The 25,204-nt window shown below is 42.3% G+C and overlaps 1 protein-coding gene across 4 annotated transcripts in view; it reads left to right on the plus strand.

Moving 5' to 3' along the window:
* KMT2A (lysine methyltransferase 2A) overlaps positions 1-23,022 on the plus strand; it is a 77,953-nt gene extending 54,931 nt beyond the window's left edge. For 2 of the 4 annotated variants that reach the window (XM_054005230.1, XM_054005231.1), the window contains exons 25-36: positions 284-444; positions 2,210-2,398; positions 3,385-7,696; positions 10,126-10,203; positions 11,267-11,331; positions 12,312-12,482; positions 13,141-13,215; positions 14,619-14,793; positions 15,274-15,381; positions 15,909-15,992; positions 16,400-16,529; positions 17,718-23,022. In XM_054005230.1, coding sequence (XP_053861205.1) covers positions 284-444; positions 2,210-2,398; positions 3,385-7,696; positions 10,126-10,203; positions 11,267-11,331; positions 12,312-12,482; positions 13,141-13,215; positions 14,619-14,793; positions 15,274-15,381; positions 15,909-15,992; positions 16,400-16,529; positions 17,718-17,993 — 5,824 coding nt within the window. In that variant the 3' untranslated portion in view covers positions 17,994-23,022. The remainder of the gene's footprint in view (positions 1-283; positions 445-2,209; positions 2,399-3,384; positions 7,697-10,125; positions 10,204-11,266; positions 11,332-12,311; positions 12,483-13,140; positions 13,216-14,618; positions 14,794-15,273; positions 15,382-15,908; positions 15,993-16,399; positions 16,530-17,717) is intronic. The other 2 variants (XM_054005233.1, XM_054005232.1) reach the window with 2 other exon arrangements.
* Positions 23,023-25,204: the final 2,182 nt, after the last annotated feature.

Genomic DNA, 25,204 nt, shown 5'->3' on the forward strand with positions numbered 1-25,204 from the left:
TAAGTATAAACTGTTGCATCATTAGGTAGATCTTACTGTCCTAGACTCTTATCAGTCATGGGCTCGATCCATAGGTCTTTATTCAGGGAAATTTCCATTGAAGCTGATTGTAGCTTGCTTGAGCAAAAACTGCTCAAGAACCTTGGGATTTGGCTGGCTTCCAAATAGTACAGGAAGCATATAGCCTCCATAGTTTTGAGAAGATGAAAACTGAAGACCGGAATGTGGAGGTGTCTCTCTACATTAGTGACAAAATTTATTTTACTTTCTAAATATTTTCCAGGTGTTCCAGGGTGTACTGGAGCACAACAGACGCTCGGAAGCGCTGTGTGTATACTTGTAAGATCATGGAATGTCGACCTCCTGTCATAGAGCCAGATATCAATAGCACTGTAGAGCATGATGAGAACAGGACAATTGCTCATAGTCCAGCACCCCCAACAGGCAAGTCTCTTAAGATACTTTTATAGTGGCAAATCCTCTGTATATTTTTTTCTTCAACCATATGGCTCATTATTTTTAGTAAGCAGGTGAGAGATATTCCAAAACGTGAATTTTTTGTCCTGTGCTCAGTGTCCTGTGTGTTCTTGGACATAGAACTTGACACAGAATACCCTCTGTGCTGCAGAAGTGTGCTCCAGTATCTTATGATTTTATTTTAAAAAATTGTTTCTAGGATTCATGGTTGCATAGGTAGTCTTGGAAACTTGAACCTAAGCTGATGCAGCATTGCCTTCCAGTCTTCAGATTGAGCGATTGTGTCAGGCTGAGAGTTGTGAACTGACCCATTTGTCACAGGGGTGTTAACTCTGAAACCAAAAATTATGCTTTAAATGTCAATATTGGTAAATATTTCACTGCTGTTAGTTTTAGCAAAATCCGCTAACTGCTATGCCTGTTCCATAATTCCAGACTGCTTCCTACTCTTCCACAGATGCTGACAGCCTCAGTTACCTCCTTCCAAGCTGTCAAAACCTCCAGCTTCACTTCCAGACAACTTCTACAATGCAGTTATGCGTTGTCAGTACAAAAACCTGCAGTATATTAAAAACATACACAAAAGGGCGTCTGTCTTATTATTTTAGGCACCTCTGACAAAAATAAAAAACAACCTGAAACAGCTAAATGCACCAGTAATCTCCAATAAAATTCCTCTCGTCTTCAAGCCCCACAGCCTCAAAAGCCGGAGTATTCAGATAAGCCTTGTATTGCCCCTTGAAGATCAGCTGAACCTAGCTGTTCTGACCTAGAGTGAGGATAGCTCCCAAAGCAATGAATCTCTCTGAAAATATTCTATCACCTTGGGGCTCCATTTCAAGTCTCTCTTGATCACAACTGTGGCAGTATTGCACAAGAAGAGACTGTTTCTCAGGTCGGCAGGTCCTAGGCCATTTAGATCAAAACCAAATTATTTAAATCCTCCATTTTTCATTTAAATACAGTTGCCACAAAATTTCAAGTTTGCTGCCCCAAGACTGCTGCAACAGAATCCTTTGAGCCTTGCTGTAGAATTGAAATCGATCTTGCTGAAAAGTACATGAAGACTTTGACTGTAGTGCAAGTCTATGGATAGAAGGGGAGGGTAAGGGTTTGTCTACACACTCTGGCAGTGTGCACTAGACTGGTGTAAATTGCAAATTGTAAATTGATCCAAAGCATTGCTCTGCCAATGCTTTCTAAGAGGTTCCTCATGTTAACATAGTGTTTCAGAAAGAACCACGTCAGTGGGCACTGGATGCCTTTTAGAGCATGTCAGTAGGGTCTACATGGAGCAGTTGGGGCACACCAGAATGTACCCTCCTCTGGTATGCAGTGCTTCACTGAGTACCTAAGTAGGTAGTTATAGCCAAGGCTTGGGAATCAGGAGACTTTTTTATTACTGTAGTGGCAAAGGTGTTCATGGGGCTTTATTGACATGTAAAAAGATAAGGTCATTACCCCAGGGCAAAGTATTAGAGAAGCTGCCACGTGGGTGGGTCATAAATTAGTTTTACGTTGTGTGTTTTTTGTTTAAGAGTTTCAGCTGAAAAAACATATTTCAGAGCAAGAAATTAGACTATTACTTCCTGAGGATCTAATACAAGCTGTCAGTGGTTTTATGTTTTGTTTAAAAAATGTATCTTGACTTCTCTGAGTGAAACTTGTCAACAACAGATGGTCCAGGGTTTTAGTTTTTAATGTCTGAATTTTTATTACTCTTACTCTGCAGCAGAAACTCTATCCAAAGAGAGTCGAAATACACCAGAAATGGTAAACCCTCCATCTCCAGATCGTCCCCTGCATTCTCAGACCTCCAGTTCCTGTTACTATCCTCTGATCTCAAAAGGTCCCAGGGTCAGGACACCAATCTATCCCCTAACACAGCGGTCTCCTGGGTCTAGGCCTTTGCCCTCTGCAGGTATTGTGCTGCCTTTCTTTCGTTGTTTTTGGGTCTCTCTCATGCTTTGTTTCTCAGAAGTTCTGCTCACTTTAGATACTCAGTTTGTTTGTTGTGGAGATGATAGTGCAAAACGGAGCATGAGGGAAGAAGAGAGATTCTGGGGGATGTGCAGGAGAGGTTATTTGTCAAGGGCTGCATACTCAAAACAAAAATATGCCCAGGAAAAGGCTCTAGAATTGTAATAGCTCTCAGCGCGGTCATAGTTTTGGCTTATTAAGGTCCCAAAAACTTGAAATGGCACTTTTTAGTGAGACTCAGAATTTCAGTATCTTGGGTGATGTAATTCTTTTGTGTGGTGATCATGTGTTCTTTAAAAAGCATTTGTAGAAACTTTTATAAAAAGCTTTGAAATCCTTTGGATGAAAGATATACCAAAGTTCAGTTTTAGTCAAAAAGAGGGCATACTTACTGAATTATTTCCAGAGTGTGTTGAAAACCTACATTAAGCATCAGTTCAAATTTACTTTTAAAGACAAAATAGTAATCCTCTTATGTTATCCTGAAACTACTTTGCTATGACATTAACATGTGTAATGTTGCCAGCAGTGAGAGGTAGAAGGTAAAATAACACTTCTGAGTTATTTTGAATTCATTTGTTTAACTTTTGTGATATCTTTGTAAATCAGAATTAGTTCTTGCATTTCAGAGACTTGAAATTGTGTAGCATCGAACCCTACAGGGTATGATTCAGAAATTATCAACATTAGCTTCAAAAGATGCAGAGCTGACAATATTGGATGTTTACAAAGAGACTGATTTTGGGGGAACACGTACCTTCAGTCTTATTTCTTCATTTTTAATTTGACAGTATTTCTAAAATATATTTTGTTTGTTGAATTTCTTAGGTATGTGCATCGTTTGTATAATCAAATGGCATGTATGTGTTGGCTGTGTGATACCCATATTGTTTCACTGTATTTTTTTTCTCTGCTTTTCCTCTTCAGGAAGTCCTACACCAACGACCCATGAAATAGTAACAGTGGGAGATCCTTTATTATCCTCTGGACTTAGAAGCATTGGCTCTAGGAGACACAGTACCTCCTCTTTGTCACAACAGCAGTCAAAACTCCGAATGATTTTTCCCACGAGAGTTGGGAACACTTACTCCAGACACACTGTGCCTGGAGTATCTAGTATCGGATCCTCTTCAGAGCATGAATCAAGCTCAAAAAATATAGACAGCTTCAAAGGGTCAGTGAATTTAAGTGCTCCAAGTGCTTTAGCTCAAAATAGCCCTTCAAGCTCTTCAAGAACGGTAGCTACAAGTGGAAGTAAAACTTGTCATTTGGGTGGATCTCAGTCTTCAGAAATAAAACACTCTACCAGTTCAGAGTTGATGTCCAAAAGCACATCTTCAAAGGGAGAGAAGACAAAATTGTTGAGCTCAAAGGACTCAGATTCTTCAGCTCATAGCTTTGCTTCATCTGGGAATACTAAAATGTCCACCCAAGTGCTTAGTACATCAGGCATAGAATTAAACATTCATAAAAAGGGAACTTTTCAAGAACCTTCTTCTGCAACACTTTCTTCCAAAGATACAATGCCCTTTCCATCTTTCCATCAGAGAGGCCCAAGGAAAGATAGAGACCTACATATGGACCTCATACAACCAGAAAAAATCCCTTCTGTTGAAGACATAGATGGAAAGAACTTAAAGCCTGCTGGAATGAGTAGCAGGTCTTCTGCAGCAAGTGACCACGTGGTTTCTGCTTGCAGAGACAGACGACAGAAAGGAAAAAAGTTAACAAAAGACACTTACAAAGAAAAACATTCTGTAAAACCTTTTACAGACTCGAGTCAATTGACCACCTGTGATGAAGGAAGCTTAAAACCAGAATTCATAAATCAGGTTTTGGCAACTGAACAGATTAGTCAGAGGTTGTGTAGTAATGTTTCTGCTGAGAAAACTGGGGATAAGTCTCCACCTACACAAGGGGCATCTAAAGCTCCATTGGTGCAAGTTGAAGTAGCCTCAAAGGAAGCACAGGCTCCTAGAAAACGCACAGTTAAAGTAACCCTGACTCCTCTTAAGATGGAAAGTGAAAGCCAATCTAAAAATGCACAGAAAGAAAATGATGCCGAATCGCAGAGTAAGGGTGCAGAACCAACTGCTTTGACAGAGCTGTCTTCAACTTCTGAAAGCCAAGGAGATGGTTCTGTTGTCCAGGGAAGTCCAAGTGATACTCCTACCCAGGAATCTCAAAATAATTCTTATCCGAATCTGCCTGTTGAAGACAGAAACTTGATGCTTCAGGATGGAACTAAAGCTCAGGAAGATGGTTCCTACAAGCGGAGGTATCCCCGGCGAAGTGCTCGGGCAAGATCTAACATGTTCTTTGGATTAACTCCTTTGTATGGTGTGAGATCTTATGGAGAGGAAGACATTCCATTTTACAGCAACTCAACTGGGAAGAAGCGAGGAAAGAGGTCTGCAGAAGGACAAGTAGATGGTGCAGATGACTTAAGTACTTCGGATGAAGATGACTTGTACTACTACAATTTCACCAGGACAGTAGTTTCCTCAAGTGCAGAAGAGAGGCTTGGATCCCATAATTTATTCAAGGAGGAGGAGCAGTGCAATCTTCCAAAAATCTCCCAGTTAGATGGTGTGGATGATGGAACAGAAAGTGATACAAGTGTTACAACAACAACAAGAAAAGTAAATCAGGTAACCAAAAGAAGTGGCAAAGAAAATGGGACTGAAAACTTAAAGCTTGATCGAGCTGAAGAAGCTGGAGAGAAAGTACAGGTCACCAAGAGCTCCACTGGCCATAAGACTGATCCAAAGATTGATAATTGCCATGCTGTGAGCAGGGTTAAAACACAGGGTCAGGATTCCTTGGAAGCTCAGCTGAGTTCCTTGGACACAGGCCGTAGAGCTCATGCTAGCACACCCTCAGAGAAGAACTTATTGGATACTTTTAACACAGAACTGCTAAAATCAGACTCTGACAATAACAATAGCGATGACTGTGGAAACATTCTGCCTTCGGACATCATGGACTTTGTACTAAAGAATACACCATCGATGCAGGCTTTAGGAGAAAGCCCGGAGTCCTCTTCATCTGAACTTCTAACACTGGGGGAAGGGCTAGGTCTTGATAGTAATCGTGGCAAGGACATGGGTTTGTTTGAAGTGTTTTCTCAACAGCTGCCAACTGCTGAACCAGTGGATAGTAGCGTTTCTTCCTCTATATCAGCAGAGGAGCAGTTTGAGTTGCCTTTAGAACTTCCATCAGATCTCTCCGTTCTAACTACTCGTAGTCCTACTGTGCCCAGCCAAAACCGCAACAGGCTTGCTGTAATTTCAGAGTCTTCACTCTCATCTTCAGGAGAGAGGTCTATTCTGGCTTTACCTTCCACAGAATCTGGAGAGAAGAGAGTTACAGTCACAGAAAAATCTGCCTCCGGTGAAGGGGATGCAACTCTTTTAAGCCCAGGGGTAGACCCAAGCCCTGAAGGACATATGACTCCTGATCACTTCATCCAAGGTCACATAGATGCAGAGCACATAGCCAGCCCACCTTGCGCCTCAGTAGAGCAAGGACATGGCAGCAACCAGGATTTAACTAGGAACAGCGGTACTCCTGGACTCCAAGTGCCAGTATCGCCTACTGTTCCTCTTCAAAACCAAAAATACGTTCCAAACTCCACTGACAGTCCTGGTCCATCTCAGATTTCTAATGCTGCAGTACAGACAACCCCGCCCCACCTAAAACCAGCCACTGAAAAACTTCTGGTAGTCAATCAGAACATGCAGCCTCTGTATGTCCTCCAGACTCTTCCCAATGGTGTTACACAAAAAATACAACTGACTCCTTCTGGTAGTTCTGCACAGAGCGTAATGGAGACCAATACTTCAGTGCTAGGGCCCATGGGCAGTGCACTTACATTGACTACAGAATTAAATCCAAGCCTGCCATCATCCCAGTCTTTATTCCCCCCCACTAGCAAAGGACTGTTGCCTATGTCCCATCACCAGCATTTGCATACCTTTCCCACAGCTACTCAGAGTGGTTTCCCACCAAATATTGGCAGTCCTGCATCAGGTCTCCTTATTGGTGTACAGCCACCTCCTGATCCTCAACTTTTAGTGTCTGAAGCAAGCCAGAGGACAGACCTTGGCACTACAGTTACCACCCCAACATCTGGCCTTGGGAAGAAAAGGCCAATATCCCGACTGCAGTCACGAAAGAATAAAAAGCTAGCGCCGTCTGGAACCCCTTCTGCCATAGCTCCTTCAGATATGGTTTCCAACATGACTTTGATTAATTTTGCTCCCTCCCAACTTTCCAACAGCCCATTAGATTTGGGGACCCTTGGAAATTCGACATCCCATAGGACAGTTCCCAATATTATTAAAAGGTCTAAGTCCGGAGTCATGTATTTTGAGCAAGCGTCTTTGCTGCCCCAAGGTGTAGGAGCAGCCCCTGCTGCGGCAGTTGGCAGTTCACCCAGCATTATTGGACCAGATGCCGGCCACCTCACGACAGGGCCGGTGTCGGGACTAGCATCAAATTCATCAGTGCTGAATGTAGTATCCATGCAGGCCACAGCAGCACCTAGCACTGGTGGGTCAGTACCTGGCCACGTTTTGGGACAGGGTTCTGTAACATTAACTAGCCCTGGATTGTTGGGAGACCTTGGCTCAATAAGCAATCTCTTGATCAAAGCCAGTCAGCAAAGTCTTGGTCTTCAGGAACAGCACATGACTTTGCCACCAGGTTCTGGGATGTTTTCACAACTGGGGACGTCACAAACTCCAGCTACAGCAGCAATGACAGCTGCATCAAGCATATGTGTATTGCCTTCAGCACAGACTATGGGCATGACAGTTGCTCAATCATCCACTGACCCAGAAGGTCCCTATCAGCTTCAGCATATGACACAACTTTTAGCCATCAAAAATGCTTCTTCCCAGCTGGACCTTGCCACCGCTTCAGCACCTCAGTTGTCAAGCTTTCCACAGCTAGTGGACATTCCTAACAACACAGGCCTTGAGCAAAGCAAGGTTTCCTCAACTGCAATGCATGCCAGTTCAGCTTCGCCTGGAGGCTCCCCGTCATCTGGCCAACAGTCTGCAAGTAGCTCAGTGCTCGGTCCCACAAAAATGAAGCCAAAAATTAAACGAATTCAACCGCCTTTAGACAAAGCGAATGGAAAGAAGCATAAAACTTCTCACATGTGGACCAGTCCCCCTGAAGTACACATTCCAGACAGAGGGGCCAATGCTGTATCCCAGGTCTCAGCTGCAGGGTAAGAGAAACATATGTTTGCTTTTGCGTATCCTTGAGGTTTTGTTACAGTGGTAAAAAATTGGCTCTTGTTGCACTTGTCCCCCACATCAAATTTCCTTTTTATCTTCTCATAGAGAATCCTTTAGTAGTAAATTCTAGAGTAACATTCACTGCCATCAATGGACATCTGAACAGGGAAAGCAGATTTCTGAAGACGTCAACAGACAATCTTTGCTTTCATTCATGGTTGACAGCCCTTACAGATTGTTGGTAACCATTTATTTGGGGGAGCAGAGTCGTTTGCAAACATGGTACCTCTAGCTGTGCTATAATTTAGTTGGTGGTTAGCGATCATGTTGATAGATGCTTTGGATCTATCAATACACACTTTTTATCTTAAAATCTGTCAGCATTTGGCCTGATTAGAACTTGGATTGGAACTCTGCAAGGAAAGCATGGTGGTTATAGGAAATGCTGGTGGTCTGAGGAAGTTGCACTCTTCCAAGTCATTACCAAGAGACTTCTCTGGTACGTTCCTAATGGAAGTACTTTGCTGCTCGTGATACCAGCTTTTTAGGTAGAACTTAAAACTGAGCCTCTGACCAGTTGTAGTCATTTGAAGATCCCAAGGTACTTTTTGCAAGCGGAGAGTTAGTCCTAACATCCTAGCCAAATTTCTAATTGGACTATTACAATCTGCCTTCCCAAATAACCCTGCTATTTCAAGTGGCAATGGGATTCCGCACACCCTTTCTGTTGTGTGCTGTTGCTGTGTGCTGGAAAACAAGTGTCCTGTTTCACTTTTGGAAATGTCTATATTTTAGTGGCTGGTGAAGTGGGATCCCTACATGTAGTTCGTAAATTGTTTTGAATTCATTCTGCCCTATATTTTGCCCCTTCGTTTCTCTTTTTTTCTTGAACACCATGGTACGATTTTAAAATGTCACGGGAGTAGAATACTCAGTTAAATGTTGTTAATAGCATGTTAACGCTGCTGAGATTTAATTATATGGTTAATTGTGTGTAAATGCTTCTAGAGCCTTGTATAGATGTCTTTTTAGTTGTTTAATTATTTAAAGGGTTAAAGCTGTATGCCAGTTAATGTCAGTAATCACATTGCATTTTCATCATGCAACAGAGTTTTCTCTTTCCTTTGGAAAGAGGACTCACAAGTTATAGGGAATGTTTATAGAATTTAAGGCCAGAAGGGATAATTAGATAATTTAGTCAGATCTATATATATTACAGGCCGAAGAATTTCACCCTATTACTTCTGTACTGAGCCCAATAGCTTGTGTTTGCTTTTCATGAAGATGTTTTAGTCAATCAGTCTGCATTTGAAGAGAGTTTACCACTTTCCTTGGTAGCTTGTTCCGATGGTTAAATGCCCCCACTTTTTAAATGTTTGTTTTCTAACTTGAATGTGTCTGGTTTTAACTTCCAGCCAATGGTTCTTGGTCTTCAGGAATAGCATGTGACTTTGCCACCAGGTTCTGGGATGTTTTCACAACTGCCAGTTAACATCAGTTTATAGAATTTAAACTATTTTAAAGAGCAGTTCAGTACTTGGTATATTCTCTCAGTGAAGTACTTATACACTGTAATCAAGTCAACTCTCAATCTTCTTAGGTCCTTTCCTGTCCTTCATATATATCATTCTTCGATTTGTTTTGATAAGCTAAACAGATTGAACTCAAGTGTCTCACTGTATGGCAATTTCTTTCCAGTCTTTGAATTGAAGTAGCATATGTCTTGGTGATTTTACTTGAAGTGCAAATCTGTAGGAAGAAGGGAGAATAAGGACTGTGGACTTGGGTGTTGAATATGACACTTAACATTTTTGTTCAGAAAGTCCTCCAAGTGTCCTCTCTGTGTGACATTGCCAACAGTCCATATGATAAGGGATTTGACCAAGGGCAACCCAGCAATCCACTGCAGTTCCTGGAGGGCAAGGGACCTGCCCAAAAGTACTAGGCAGGTCCCTTGACCTTTTAGTCTGGTTAGTTGGGTCATATGACTCAGTTCTACAGTTCCTTGATTTTTTTTAACTCAGTGCTGTAAGTCTGTTTTGAAAAGCAATTGATCCACAATCTTCTAGACATAATTGGACTTCTATTTGTAAATATTCTAGGCTATTTTTTTTTGCCAGCATACCATCCTTTATGGAGTGTCCCCGTGGCTCCATGCTTAGGATTATGCAAAAACATCCTTGTAAAGATCCTAGAGTACTCCATTCCTTTGAAGTGCAAGTTTTGGATCTGACCTAAAGCACTAGCAATTTGATCTACTTTCTGTCCTCTGGTTTCACAGTAGCATTTGTTCCTATTTTTGTAGTTTGCTGAAATGCTGAATCACTTATGGCAGTCCCACTAGAGCCATTTAATTCTTGGTCGCAGTAAATTTTTGTTTGTACAGTCTTCTGAATTATCCCAAATCTTTCTGTTCCAGGACTCCCGCAGTGAAGGCAGACATTCAAGATACAAGTATAGATCAGCTACCACAAAAGCCATCTGGGCAGCCTGCAGGGTAAGTATTAAAACAAACCTTTCCCATCAGGTTTTGCAGATTTATATTCAGTACCTTATAAACAAAATAAAACTCTGTTCTTCCTTCCTTGTATTTGTTGTTGTAAATTTAAAATACCCCGGTAGCTTTCAGCCTGGAATGTATGTCACTTGTTAGCCACAATATTAAATCCTTGTTTAATCTAGTAGAACAAGATTCATTGTAATAACATAATCTGAGTACATGCCACAGTGATAAATGTCACAGAAATGAATGTTAATGTATAAGAATGTTTTCATTTTCAGTTGAAACCAGCTGGTTTCAGAATACTTGATTCAGGAGTAAATGTGTGGAAATAGTTGCATACTGTTAAAAACGTGCGCCTTATTTCCAGTCTGAATTTGTCTGTCTTCAGCTTCCAGACATTGGCTCGTGTTACACCTTTCTCTCCTAGATTGAAGATCCCATTATTAAGTATTTATTCCCCAGGTGGATACTTATAGACTGTAATCAAGTCACTCCTTAACCTTGCCTTTGAGCTCCTTGAGTCTATCAGTATAAGACATTGTGAAGTTCTGGGGTGCAATCAACTTTTGTCTAGTTAGGGCTGTGTGGTTCATGGTTAATGGATTACATACATTTCACCATGATATTATTGACCAGTGAGTTATTAGTTTTCCAATATAACTTTCAAGGCATATTTTGGACAAAGATGATTACGGTAATGTGTAGGGTGTGAATACAGAGGTGCTTTCGGTCACAGGCATGCAGTTTGGTTCACTGTTCTCTTGCACAGTCAGTTTCTCTCTTTCTGAAAGGATCCTTATAAACAGCTATTGGAGAGCTGAAAAACTCTTATAAACATATTTGGAATAAGAGTATTATTTAAACTGTGCTCTATTAGAAATTAGAAATTTTATATTTAATCAATTTAAAAATATTCAAGTTGACACTGTCTCTGTGAAACACAAACAACCCCCCCAACTGGTTAGATGGCTTAGCTATAGAAAAAAAAAGGAGTTGCCTTCTGTGGGGTGGTTTATTTCCAAGGATTATATTTCATTTTTTTTTCCCTTTCCCCAAGGCAAATGGCAGTTCTTACAGAGCCACAGTCAGTGCAGAACACAGCAAATGAGCAAGAAAATACAGGTTTGTCACTTCTTCCAAAAATGCAGTTTCTTGGCAGTCTTTGGTGTTGAACTATATAGTCACTTTCATGTTTGACCGCTTTAAAGAACTCTTAGTAGCCACTGTATTGTTTTCTGCTAGTTTTGGAGGGAGTTATGTTCCAGACACAGTCATGTGAATTGCATGTGTGGTTGTGGTTGTGGTTGTAGAAACTTGCAACTTTGATTTTTATGTTCTCATGTTGCGGTGTAATCTGGCTTTCACTTTCTAAATGGATGTAAAATCCATGCTCAGGACCTCAGTTCTTGATCAGGAAATGAGAGCTTCAGAACAGTTCCAGACTTTAGAATGCCCATATACAGAGAACAGAATTAAAACTGGTGGTAAAGCTGTTGTCCCATTAACTGCAGTTTTCTTTCTGTTCATCATCACCAGAAATTGATATTCCTGTAGTAGCTCCCCTAGAGTATGGTTCATGGAGAGACCTGTCTTTGTTTTCCCATTTTATAATTCCCATTGCCACTGGTGATGGCAGATGGTTCAGTAGGTAGTCCATTATTGTGGAACTTTAATAAGTCACTTAATCTCATTAGCAGAATTGTTCTGGCTGAGTCCACATGCCTGCATGTGGACATGGATTCTGCTGAAACTGTACAGCTGATTATTATCATGTATGCTGTTCTCCCCCATGCAGAGTTAGATGTTAAATTACCTTACAGATTCTACAGGTTGTATTAACCTCTAAAGCAACCAGGAGTTGGTTTGCATGAAAAGGATCTCAAAACGAGGGAGTAACCCTGGCACACTGATAAGGGAGGCAGCTCTTACTAAGAATGATACTTAAGTTTTGGTGGCTTCTTAGAAATAATCATCCATTGTTCAAATCTGGGACAAATTCTTTTCACCATTAGGGATCTGTTTGTTTGGTGGTGGGGGGGGGGTGTACAATAAAGCTTCATTCTGCCCAAGTGCATCTTCATGTTGGTCTCTCTGTCTTCTAGGATCCAAAGCTCCTGAGGAGGAGGAAGGCACTTTCAGCTCCCCACTTATGTTTTGGCTGCAGCAAGAACAAAAGAGGAAAGAAAGCCTTGGTGAGAAGAAGCCAAAGAAAGGACTAGTTTTCGAGATCTCAAGTGATGATGGTTTTCAGATCTGTGCAGAAAGTATTGAAGGTGAGGGCAATGATTTCTGATTGCAACTTTCTCTGAGCTTTGTTCCCAGAGGTTAAAAACAAAAGATGCTTTTTGAGAAATTGTGCTCTCTGTATCAAGCTTCTTCAGAATAGACTTGTCTTCTCTCAGACATAAAGCTTTGGAACAAAATCCTATGCCAGAGTGCCTGGTTTGTGTTAAATGTCTGCATTGGCCCACTTTGTCTTGAATCCATCGACCAACAGTGTTGTTGGTATATAAAGGAGTGGTGGGACAAAGCAAATAATTAACACAGACCAGGCACTAGGCAATCTAACTTTTGTTTCAAATGTCATTGCTCAAGCTACTTATTTGCCTGTGCACCAATAAGTTTTTTTGGAGAGGGTGAAAACTGTATAACTACAGGAGAAGTAATGAGTTTATGGCCACTGATTCCATTTCTCTTTATATTTGCCACATGGCTTATTCACACTCTGCCACATGAGTGTTTTGCTAGATACTGATCGGTACTGTGTGCATACGGATGCACGCACAGCCTCTGGACTTGGCTGCGTTACTGCAGACCTCACTGAATGAGAAGACGATCCAGAGACGTACTGAGCAGCTGATCCAGTTACTCCTGATGTCTGATAGATGCAAAGCTTCTTTGATTGTTTTGTCTTCCATTTTCTAATCCCAGATGCCTGGAAATCACTGACTGATAAAGTTCAAGAAGCTCGTTCCAATGCCCGTCTGAAGCAGCTATCGTTTGCAGGTAATACCAAGCACTGAGGTTGTTTCCTCTTTGCCAGCAAGTGTATTTTAAGAGCAGATAAACCAGTGTCATGAGGAAATTGTCAAACAAGAGTAGAGTCTTCAGAAGAAAAACGGCAATTGCTTATAGGCAATTGCTTTTTTCTTTAAAGGAGAAACATTTTTGGCAGTAAATATTTTGATTGAAGCAGGGAAAAACTACTCAAGGTTTGCATAAATAAAAAGCTCCAATATTGTAGCAACAGTAACTTTTATATGAGACTGATCGGGTCAGTGACTTTCTCTCTTATTACCTGATGCATTACTTTGTGTCAGGGATTGTGTTTGATCCACTGAGCAAGCTACATTTGCTGTGAAATGTTGGGCTTTTATTGTACAAAGCTTAGACAATTTTGCTACTTCTTCAAACAAGAAAATTATTCTACTTCTCTTAATGTCTGGTGGTTGGCCACCTGAGCCTATTTGACCTTTTTATTCTGTGTATTAGCTGCACAAATAGCACTAGTTTAGATGTGTCCTGGAGTTCTGCCATGAAGTTGTTTAACAACATGGTATGATCAGAAATCTCCTCGCTTCAGGTCAGACTGCCTACAATGGCATGTAGCCGATCTGCAATGCTAGCAGCAAATACCTCCAACGGCCAGTGATGGGACTCTAAAGTGGGAGGGCTATGAGTTACTCCAGAGAATTCTTTCCAGGTGTCTGGCTGGTGGGTCTTGCCCACATGATCCCCATATTTAGGGTCAGGAAGGAATTTTCCCCTGGGTCAGATTGGCAGAGATCCTGGGGGGGTTTTCGCCTTCCTCTGCAGCATGGAGCACTGGTCACTTGCAGGTTTAAACTAGTGTAAGTGTTGGATTTTCTGTAACTTGAAGTCTTTAAACCATGATTTGAGGGCTTCAGTAACTCAGCCAGAAGTTAGAGGTCTATTATAGGAGTGGGTGAGTGAGGATCTGTGGCCTACAGTGTGCAGGAGGTCAGACTAGAGATCATGATAGTCCCGTCTGACCTTAAAGTCTATGAAGCACTAATGTAACTGCATAGCATACAAGTGGAATGCCCAGAGTTACCCTATAAGCTCCAGTGTGGGTTTTTTATTAGTTAGGCATAGTTTATACATCTGTTATAGGAGTTAGCATTCTGACCAACTTAATCACTATGTAAAAGCCACTGTCCTAGATGATTGTAGTTCATCTGCTAGTTGCTGAACTGGGGATAGGTCTTGATGCAGAGACTGAAACAAAAGAATTTTTATTTTAAGTTCTCATTAGAAATCAAACAATGTAGCTAATGCAGGGCTCTGGCAGGAGCTTCCACTGGTTTCTAATGGGCTGGTTTATTTTCCAGGCTGCCTGTCTTCACTGACTCGTGATTTCTTACCATTTCCTTTTGTCCTTGTTCTAGGTGTGAATGGTTTGAGGATGCTGGGGATTATCCATGACGCTGTTGTGTTCCTGATTGAGCAGCTTTATGGAGCAAAGCATTGCCACAATTATAAATTTAGGTTCCACAAACCAGAGGAGACCAATGAACCCCCATTGAATCCCCATGGCTCTGCTAGGGCTGAAGTCCACCTCAGGTAAGTGTGAGCTTTCTGATGGGCGGGACTTGACCTGTCTACTAGCCAGCGTAAGAGACTTTCCCTGGCAAGTGAGGGGGAATAAACTGTAAACTTCTACAAAATTTAAGCTTTAAACTAAAAACAAAATTATAGGTTAATGGTATCTTCCAAATGTAAACTGATGGCCTGTATATTCCTGAGTCTGCATGCAGCTCTAGTACTTCTTCTGTTGCTCTTAGCTTTGCCAAGCAGTAGGAAATTGAAATTAATAAGACTGCCCACTTTACCACTTCCATTCACAATTCTAAAGATTGTTTATTTGATGTTGCTGCCTTACACAGCTTTGATCAGCACCTGAGGTGAGCATGAATCACTGAGAAGGAAATGAAAGTTAGTCCAGAGAAGTGATAGAGTAACCGACACACATAGCCCTTGCAGCAGCCAAGATATTGTTGAAAACTAACTTTGCCAGTAATACACATGTTCTTTGCCCTCCAGGAAGTCAGCATTTGATATGTTCAATTTCCTGGCTTCTAAACACCGACAGCCACCAGAATACAACCCCAATGATGAGGAAGAGGAGGAAGTGCAGCTGAAGTCTGCTCGGTATGCAACTGGATTTATGTCTCCAAAAGGGAAAAGGGGAGGGTACTAAGAAGAAAAGCCAAATATTTTGGTCTTGTCTATTGCACCTCGAGGTGTGGTGTTACAACTTTAAATGTACAAAACATTAGAAAATAGATTGTAGAGGACAATCCTGCATTAGCAGGGGAGCTGGCTACTGAACATGGCCAGCCCCTCTCTAATCTGTTTTCATGCTACTGCAGGATGTTCTGATCAGCATTCTGGGAGAATAAGGCAAAAAAGTTTACTTTACTTATATTAAATTTGCAAAAGAGGAGAGCTGGTTAGCAGTAAGGAGTTTGTCTGAGATCTGAGGTTGAATTAAGAACAGCTTTATAATATAATATTTATAGAAAAATACACTGTATTAAACTTGGTTGCTTTCTCAGTGGGCATTGGGCTGCAGTGTCACAGTGACTAAATGTTAGTATTTTTTAAACTATACCGACTAACGCTTGGCATGGGCTCTCGAATAAAGGTGATCACTTAGCAGTGTCTCTTTGTTCTAGGAGGGCAACTAGTATGGATCTGCCAATGCCCATGCGATTCCGACACTTGAAGAAGACCTCCAAGGAGGCAGTTGGTGTCTACAGGTATGGTTTTACTCTGGTGCTTTAACTCTGTCTAGGGCAGAAGGTGATTAAAAATTGAAAACCCTTTCTAAAGTCCGACTGGAACGTTGAAGGGAAAGAGTTCTCTCTCCCCCTTCGTCTCTTCCCTTTCTTTGTTTTCAGGTCAAATCTTTACAAAGCTGATCCTCAGAACAAACCACTTATTCCTGCCAGCTCACCTTGGTGATAGCTCAGGCGTTTATTTCTGGGGTGGGAAGGGAAGCTAAAAAGGTTTAGGTTACTTGCATATGATAAAAACCCAGTGAGGAGAGTCAAACCCTTCGTCCCGTTGATGAAGAGTTAGCCTGTGTGCTAAGGTTTTCTGATCTTCAGTTGATACAACATGGTCCAGTTGCATTGGTTGATCTATTCTCTTACCTTGTTACTAGGTCTCCCATCCATGGCCGGGGCCTATTCTGCAAAAGGAACATTGATGCAGGTGAGATGGTGATTGAATATTCAGGCAATGTTATTCGCTCCATCCTCACTGACAAACGAGAGAAGTATTATGACAGCAAGGTGAGTTCTGTGGCTTTCATCAACGTTTGTAAAAGGCACAATTAAACCCATTCACAGCACTTTTCTCTGGTTGGCGAGCTGAAGGGGGCATTCCCAAGAGGAAACTGATAATTGTCTTTCACAGGGGTTATGGAACTGAAACCCTGTGTAACTATGGAAAAAATATATGCCCTAATGTGTGGAGTCCTATAAATAGGAGTACTATGTAAGTGCTAATAATCTTCAGTGTACTGTACAAACAGCTGATCCTCACAACCCTCTGTGGGATAAGGAGTATAGATGGGGAAATGAAGGCAGAGGAGCTAAGCTGTTTGCCCCAGTTCAGAGAGGGGATTGGTGTCATAGCCAAGATTAGAACGGAAGAGTTTCTGGCTGCCATTCCTGTGCTCAAACCACTAGATAATTCGTCTGACAACATAAAATGTAGAGGCCAAACAAATTTTACATTCTGATGTGTGTTTGCTTTGGAGAAGGCCTGAATTAAATGCCCATTGTTGGCAACTTCTCCTATACATATCAGCAATTTCTTCTTGAAGACTCTTTTCTGTTTGTGTTGATGTAGACATTTGCAGAATAATGTTGAACTGAAAATAATTATGAAAAAGAGAGAAGTTTCACATTGTGACATCCCAAGTGCTTTCGGACAGAGCCAAAACATGTTTGTGGTGACTTTAAAACTAGTGACTTCCAGTAGCCAATGCAGTGTTATGACCTCCAGTAGCAGTTTGTAGAGAATGGGCCCCGAGCCTGGCCAGACTGGGTCTGTGGGGATTGCAAGGGGCATAGATATGTCTGTGTGGGTTAAAGGGAGTCAAGTAAATGTATTGTGCAATAAGCGTTAAAAAATGCACCTGAACTCTGTAGTTTGGGGTTCTAGACTTCCCAGTTTTTCCAGCACTGACTGGAGCTTTAGCATCACTTCCTTTGCTTCCTCCAAGGGCTTAGGAAATATTTGAGCCCTGCATCAGCACTGTGGATTCAAAGGGTATGAGGATAAAATGGCTCAAGCAAGTACCTTATAACTGAAGAGTGGCTGCAGGATTCTAAGGAGATCATGGTTCCACACCAACTACATTTTGATTTCTCTGTTTATTACCATAACTAAACAAATCTCCTGAAACTCCAGGCAGGGGAGAGGGACTCTTGGCTTCCCTGAACTCTAAATGCCTTTCTTTCCTCCATGCCCAGGGGATTGGCTGCTACATGTTCCGCATTGATGACTCCGAAGTGGTAGATGCCACTATGCACGGAAATGCAGCCCGCTTCATCAACCACTCATGTGAGCCCAACTGTTACTCCCGTGTAATCAACATTGATGGCCAGAAACACATCGTCATCTTCGCCATGCGCAAAATCTACCGCGGGGAGGAACTCACGTATGACTACAAATTCCCCATTGAAGACGCCAGCAACAAACTGCCTTGTAACTGTGGCGCCAAGAAGTGCAGGAAATTCTTAAACTAAAACTTTCATGAGCTGTGAGTGAGCCCTGAAGGGCCTGGGGCGAACCAAAGTTACAATGCATTTCCTTCCCGCCTTTTGGGGGGAGAGGGGAGGACAGAGATAGAAATGAAGATTGACGGGGGCTCAGGGACGTAAGTGATGGCTGCGCTTCTCCGCCAGAGTCCACATCTTCATGTCTCACATGCGCACACTTATCCTTTGGGAAAGACACGGATGATCAGAGAAGATCCTCAATATGATTGTTATACTTTTTCCACTTCCCCCCCCCTTTCCTCCTTCTCCCCCCCCCCCCCCTCCTGTATTTGTCATTGTGGGATAGTGAGCGGGAGAGGGGGAAGGGTGGATGGATGAGGCAAAACAGACCAAAACCCATATGTGGGTAGAGGCCTCCGATTTTGTCCTTTGTTGTTTCTGGTTTGTCAGGACTCTGTGACCAGCTTTGCCAGGAACGGCAATGTGGGGTTTTCGGTTTCCGTCGCTTGCTGTGTCATCATTTAAAAAAGCACAGTACTTGACTGAGCTTTTCCTCAGGAGAGAGACTGTATCGCATCAACCAGCTCCATGAAGGATGTTCTGAGTGTCTGGTTCCTTCCACCAGGCCTTTCCAAAACACTATTTGTGAGCAGGCTGGGTCTTATCAGACTTCTTAGAGCAGCCATAGGTGGCCCCAGTGCATTTCTCTTGGTTGGTCTGTCCTTTATTGGGGCCTGGGAAGAGTAAATAAGACTAGGGTAACCTACAGCAGCCTGTAAGTGAACTGAAAAGGGTTTCAGTAGCATTTTCCTCTGAAATTCCTGTTTTTGTATGAGAGAGTTCCTAGCTATTTTAGTAAAGGAAGGGGCTGTGTTGGGTTTATGCCAACTGATTACAGTGATTCACTCTTCAGGATTTACAACCCAAAGTGGAAATCCTTGTCAGCAAAGGCCTTGTTTCAGTAATTAAGTCCTTTGTAGAGTAGGAACAACTCTTCTCCCATGTTTCTGCCGTCAGAAATCGGCACTCTTCTTTGGTCTAGGGAGAGATCTGCTTCCTACCTCTGACCTGCCCAAGCAATGGAGATCCATGAGCCGAGAAGCAGGACCTGCAGCTGTCCGAAATGGAGAGCAGCTCTGATAGCCAGCCTGTGCTCCCAGACAGAAACCAGCAAAGGCGGTTTGCAGAGATTGCAGATGGAGAAGCTCTGCTCACGTGGTTTAAATAACGTAGTAGGATAAATGAATCAGGCAAATGAGTGATTTCTCTAAGCACATCCCTCTCTCTAGATCCATTTCTAGGTTACGGTTACATCAATCTTCCTTGTAAGACATAGGAATAGGCACCAAAAGGGGGTTTTAAAAGCTCAGTAGACATGCAAGGCCAAACACTAACAGTCTGAGCATACTCCTTGTAGCATTTAAAAATGTGTTTAGGAAACCAGTTTGCAACTGCCACAATTAAACCCACCTGAGTGAAATAGTAAATCCATTTAAAAAGCAAAACAGAATGACACTAGTCCTGGTTCAAGCGGGATAACTTTTCCCCCTTTTGGATCCAAAAGAGGGGAAAAAAAAAAAAAAAAAAAAAAAAGCCCCAACCCTGTTAAATTAAGTGATTGGATTTTACTCTGTTCTGTTTACAGTGTAGTATTTAAGGTTTTATAAATGTAAATATATTTTGTATATTTTTCTATGAGAAGCACTTCATAGGGAAAAGCACTTATGACAAGGCTATTTTTAAACAGTGGTATTATCCTAATTTAAGATAATCTGTTTTTAATAATTTTTTTATTTTCATAGGATGGTTATAGGAAATATCTGGCTGGACATAGTCTGATCCTTCCTCCTGAGAGAGGGATACTTTTATTTTTATTTTACTTTTAATCTTGTTCTGCCTTGTTGACTTAAGTAACTGTTTCCTGGAAGCTTTGGCTGAACCTTAATTATATTGATTTGTCAAGGGAGAGGGCATGGGGAACAATCACCCAACTCAGGAGGAGTTTGACTCAGTGGAACTTTATTTGAACATCTGTGTTAACATTTTTTGGTACAGTTTTCCTACCGCTGGGCAGAAAGAGGCATGATTCTGCCTTGACACATGCCACTGTTCTGTTTATAGAAAGGTGAAGGAGAGGGGGTAATAATCGCTATCTTTACTTTTTTCCATTAGTTTGTTCAGAGCTCAGAATTAGGAATATGGCAGGAAATACGAATTTTTCCACCTTGCTCTTTCTATTTGAATCTTGCAGAGCAGACATGTCCTCCTCAGTAATTCACTGATCCTGCCAGGATACTTACTGAGCGTGAGTGGTCCCTGCATCTCTGGAGAGATCACTTTAACTTAAGCCCAGGACTGTGATTGGTAGCAGGGAAAGCCAACTTCCCATCACTCACTACTGTGTTTCTAAAGTAGCTTCACTGGATAAAGAGACAGAGTGGGTTTTCATTCTCGGAAAATTCTCAACTCTTCAGCCAGAGAAACTTGGTCCTGTGGAAATTGAGCAAAGCAATAGAACCACAGCCCTGCCTTTGTTCACCATCATTGTTAGGAAGAGGTGTGGGATTTGCACCCACCAATGCACTTCTCAGCCCTGAGTGCCTCTCACTTGGAAACATATGAATTTTTCCTTTGAACAGTAAAATGATAATGTACTCCTCTCTCATCTGTCCCTGTGGACAGGCCATCTACAATTTGCTGAATTAGCAAATTGAAAGGCTGCTATGAAACAGCGTCAGCAGCCACCTATGGAAATTGGACAGCATTGACTAATAACTCCTAGCGCTCACAGTCTAGCACTATGTATCTGTGCCATTCAACCCCAGAGACCTCTTCCTCTGACCTGAGAATGAAATGCAGCACTCAGAAGGGTCAGGAATTGCTGTTTCCTTTTTTTTATTGCACTGTGTGATTATTATTTTGTAAAACTTTTTTTAAAGGAAAAATCAAAGTCAAAGCTGCACGTGTTACTGAAATGATTTGATGCACTGACAGTTTGGGAATGCACACACACTGAGAGGCCAGAAAGCATGTCTGGGGCAATCTCAGCTCAGCGTCCCTAGACGCAGCTCTTCGCGGCAGTGCTGGGGGACAGTTCCAGTGCTGGACACACCGGTGAATTTTAACTTCAGAATGGTCTAGTTCAATCATTTTCCCCCTTCTCCCTCCTGCTGATATCCCTTAATCTGGCAGAGAATTAGCCTCTGCAGCTGACAACAATCCCATTCTTGTCTCTTGCCAAAAATCTGTGTAGCTATCAGCTATTTGATAAGCAAAATTGAGTCCTCACCAGAAATCCACACTAAGAGCAAGCTCTGATCAGGAAACACTGCTCCCACAAACCCCCTTAGGAAAAAAAATCAAGAAGAGGGGGAAAAAATAAGTAAAGGAGAAAACAGAAGAGAGATACCACCTGAGTCCCTCTGAGAACCAGGCACTAGAAATTTCCTCTACCGTGAGGACTGAGAGCGCAAATGGATCAGGCTAGAATTTGGTAGAAGATCCAGCTCACTGAATGCTTTGCTGCTATACCTGTTGTGGCTGCCTTAACTAGCAGCCACTGTGGCCAGTGAAACTGTCTGTAAACCAGAGAAGCTGAATTGTGCTGACTTACAGGCTGGGCCAGGGGTCCCCTTGGCTCCCCACTTCCATTGTTCTCACCAGTCTATCTCCAGCACAGAGGTTTTCAGTCACTTACAGTTTTAAACAAATAAAAGGAAGGTGGGGAGAAGCCTTGGCAGCTAGTATTTAAGTTTTCAATGATTCATCTGTAAGACACAGGCCTATGTGCCCTTTAACCCTGTCCTGCCCAGGCTAATAGTGAGCACAATGCAGCTTCCTCGTATATGAATGTATATTTTATAAGGACTGACATAGATCATGATATCTGAAAATACTAAAAGTCAAACCTTAAGGCATTTATTTTTATTTGTACAAACCAATTTTTTTAAAGGAAAAGCGGGTCATTGCAAAGGGCTGGGTATAATCTTTTTATTTCATTTTCTTTCATTTCCAAGCAATACCAGGTTCTTCAGCAAGATGGTCTTTGTGCAGAATCATGCCATTCAAACCCATACTACTGGTCCATACTCAACACATTTGCGAGGTTTTTTTTTATAACTATAAATATGATATATATATAGGAACTAATATAGTAATGCACCGTGTAATGAAGCCTAGTTCAGTATCGGTCCATGGCTTTTAATTCTCTTAACACTATAGATAAGGATTGTGTTACAGTTGCTAACAAAGGCAGGAAAAATAATCAAGCTGTGTACTTCTGGGTTAACAAATGTAAACTGAAGGGGGCTTGCTTGGCACTAGTGCAGAACACCTCAGCCTGAAGAGTGACAGCATTCGCATTCAGGAGCTTGCTGCAGAAATGAAATACTTAGCCCGTAGTTTCCCTGCTTGAGGATTTTTCTGACCTTCAATGTTACCAGTCAGTACTTGTACAACTTGTTTTTTTGTTTTTTTGGAATTTTTTTTTTTTTTTTGGTTATGAATGTTGGGGTACCACCTGCATATAGGGAAAAATGTGTTCTGTGCTTTCCTGGTATCTTTTTAACAAGGTACTGTAGCTTTGTCTATCAACCAAGAACTATACTTGTGGTGTTTCTTTTATTAAACTTAACAGTCTCTTTGGTAAATACAGATAGGTGAATAATTGTTCAAAAAAAAAAAAAAAAAAAGCTCTAGAATGGCAAGGTTATGTTCTAGAAATAATACATTTCTCGACAACTTATCATGTATAACAGATCTTTTTATTTCTTTTTTTCTTGTGTTCTTCCAAGCTTCTGGTTTTAAAAAAAAAAAAAGGAAAAAAAAAAGAAAAAAGGAAATGTCTAAAGTACATCAGTGTTAACTCCCTGTCACAGGGACGAAGGAAATACTTTAATAGTTAAAAAACAATGCTGAAAGCTCTGCGAAAGACTGAATGTAAAAATAAAAGTGTATATAGTTGTAAAAAAACAAAAAGGAGTTTTTAAACATGTTTATTTTCTATGCACTTTTTTTTATTTAAGTGATAGTTTAATTAATAAACATGTCAAGTTTATTGCTGCAGAGGGTGACTCTTGATTTACTTTATTTTTAAAAAGCTGGAGAGGAGGAGGTGTTCCAGTGCCACCATCGCTCAGCCTCATCATATGAATCACCCTTTCTTCAGAAAAGGCACATGGGTATCATATGGCTTCATTATTACTATTTGTGTTGTAGTGCCATAGGTGTGACTGGTGCGCTGCGAAAGAAATGAGTCCCTGCCTCAAAAGGGGATGGTTCTTGACAGGTAACCTTGAAACATAAGGGCATGCAGTGATGTCATGAAATAAAAATTAGAAGGTACAGACGGGAGAAAACCGTGCTTGGGAGGTTTGAGAATGGGTAGTGTGGAATTCGAGCTCCCTTTACCTTTGCCAGGAGCTGAAGAGGAGTTTCCTGCAGTAGCGTGGCTGACGTTGTATGAAGGGATGCAAGTGGCTCGGGCAAAAGGTATGTAGAGAGGGAAGAAGCTAAAAACAAGGCAATTTTGAATTGGCTTCTAAAAGCTCTGGGATATTGAGCAGAGTTGCTTACGGAGATGATGGTGCAGGCAGCAGTAGTAATGGAGAGTGAGCTATTGAAGGGTAAGGAAGGAGGCCTCGTCCCTCCCAAGTCCTTGATCCCTCATGGTCACAGAACAAGTGAAACACCATTTGTAAAAATCACCCAGGTGTTAAGTAGACCCTGTGCCAAGAGTGTGTGTGTGTACTTTGTGACTTGTGTGTGGGATTTTACTGTGGCACTGGGCATCCATGTTCTAAGCTCTTCAGGAAACAGAAACATTCACATATATTCAGCATCTCCCTATCATCTTGGCCTGTGATACAGAATTAGTTCAAAGCATTATGAAACTCAGCTTAATGGAAGGAAAGTTAGTTATATTAGTGTAATCAATGTTTATATGCTGCTAGAGCCCAAAGGCCTCAGTTGGGGTTGGAGCCACATTGCAGGACACTGTACAAACCGCCAGCCAGCCAACAGCCACAGATACACTGAGGAAATGCGGATCCAATGAATCTGGGGAGGAATTGGCCCTGCTGGGTTAGTTTCATGGATGGTGGAAGGCTGGTTTCAGTTGAGGGCAAAGAAAAGAAGGGGAAGAACAACAGGCCCTGCTTGTCACCTGTCCAGCGATGCCCTTTGCTGTAGTGCCTGGAGAACCATCCAGAGGGGCATCCTGAGGCGGACAAGACACTGACAGTGGGGATTTGATCAGGGCTTTTCCTCAGGCATGAAGCCAGCACAGAGGTGTCTGAGGGAGAAACTGCTTTGTGGGCAGTGAAGACTGGGAACACTGGCAAAGCGAACACAGGTTGACATCACCTTAGGTAAGTAGGTCACCAAGTGGAGTGGAGCAACATTAGGGTTACCATATTTAAAAAATAAAAAAAGAGGACACTCCATGGGCCCCGGCCCCGCCCCCTTTCCCACCCCTGACCCTTCCCCAAAGTCCCCGCCCTAAGTCTGCCCCCTCCCCTGAGCGCCCCACATTCCTCCTCCTCCCTCCCAGCCACGTGAAAAGGGCTGCCTGAGCGCTACCGGCTTCACGGTTTGCCGGGCAGCCTCCAGACCCTGCGCCCCCGGACGGCGCTTCCCCAGCGCAGCTGGAGCCCGGGAGGGGAAGTGCCCGGCTGGGGGTGCAGGGTCCAGAGGCATGGGGGCTGCCCGAAGCCGGTAGCGCTCGGGCAGTTCGGCTCTTACAGAGCCCAGGAGTCAGGGAGCACAGCAGCCCCCGGCGCCCGCTCTAAGGTAAGCCAGGGAGTATTTTTCCCGGACATGTTCGGCTTTTTGGAAATTCCCCCCGGACGGGGGTTTGATTACCAAAAAGCCGGACATGTCCGGGAAAAACCGGACGTATGGTAACCCTAAGCAACATTATGAACTGCCTTGAAGGTAAAGACAAGTATCTTTTATTTGATATACAGGTGAAGGAGGAACTGGCAGAGGGACTCAGGGCCTGACATCAGAATCCCGAGAATAACATCTTGGCAGAAGCATGGTGAAGACACAAGGGGAGTAAGGGTGCAGGAGTCCAAGCCAGATGAGGAGAGGGTTCTGTAGCCAAGACATTCAAGGATCCAGGCTTGGACAACAATTTTGTCTGTGTATGCAGGGGGGAAAAGTCTGATGTCAGAGGAGACGTGTAAGAAAACTGAAGATTTAACAATGACCTGAATGTGCATCCAGTTTATTTCCAT

The sequence above is a fragment of the Malaclemys terrapin genome, chromosome 15 (genome assembly GCF_027887155.1).
Source record: "Malaclemys terrapin pileata isolate rMalTer1 chromosome 15, rMalTer1.hap1, whole genome shotgun sequence".
NCBI classification, from domain to species: domain Eukaryota; kingdom Metazoa; phylum Chordata; order Testudines; family Emydidae; genus Malaclemys; species Malaclemys terrapin.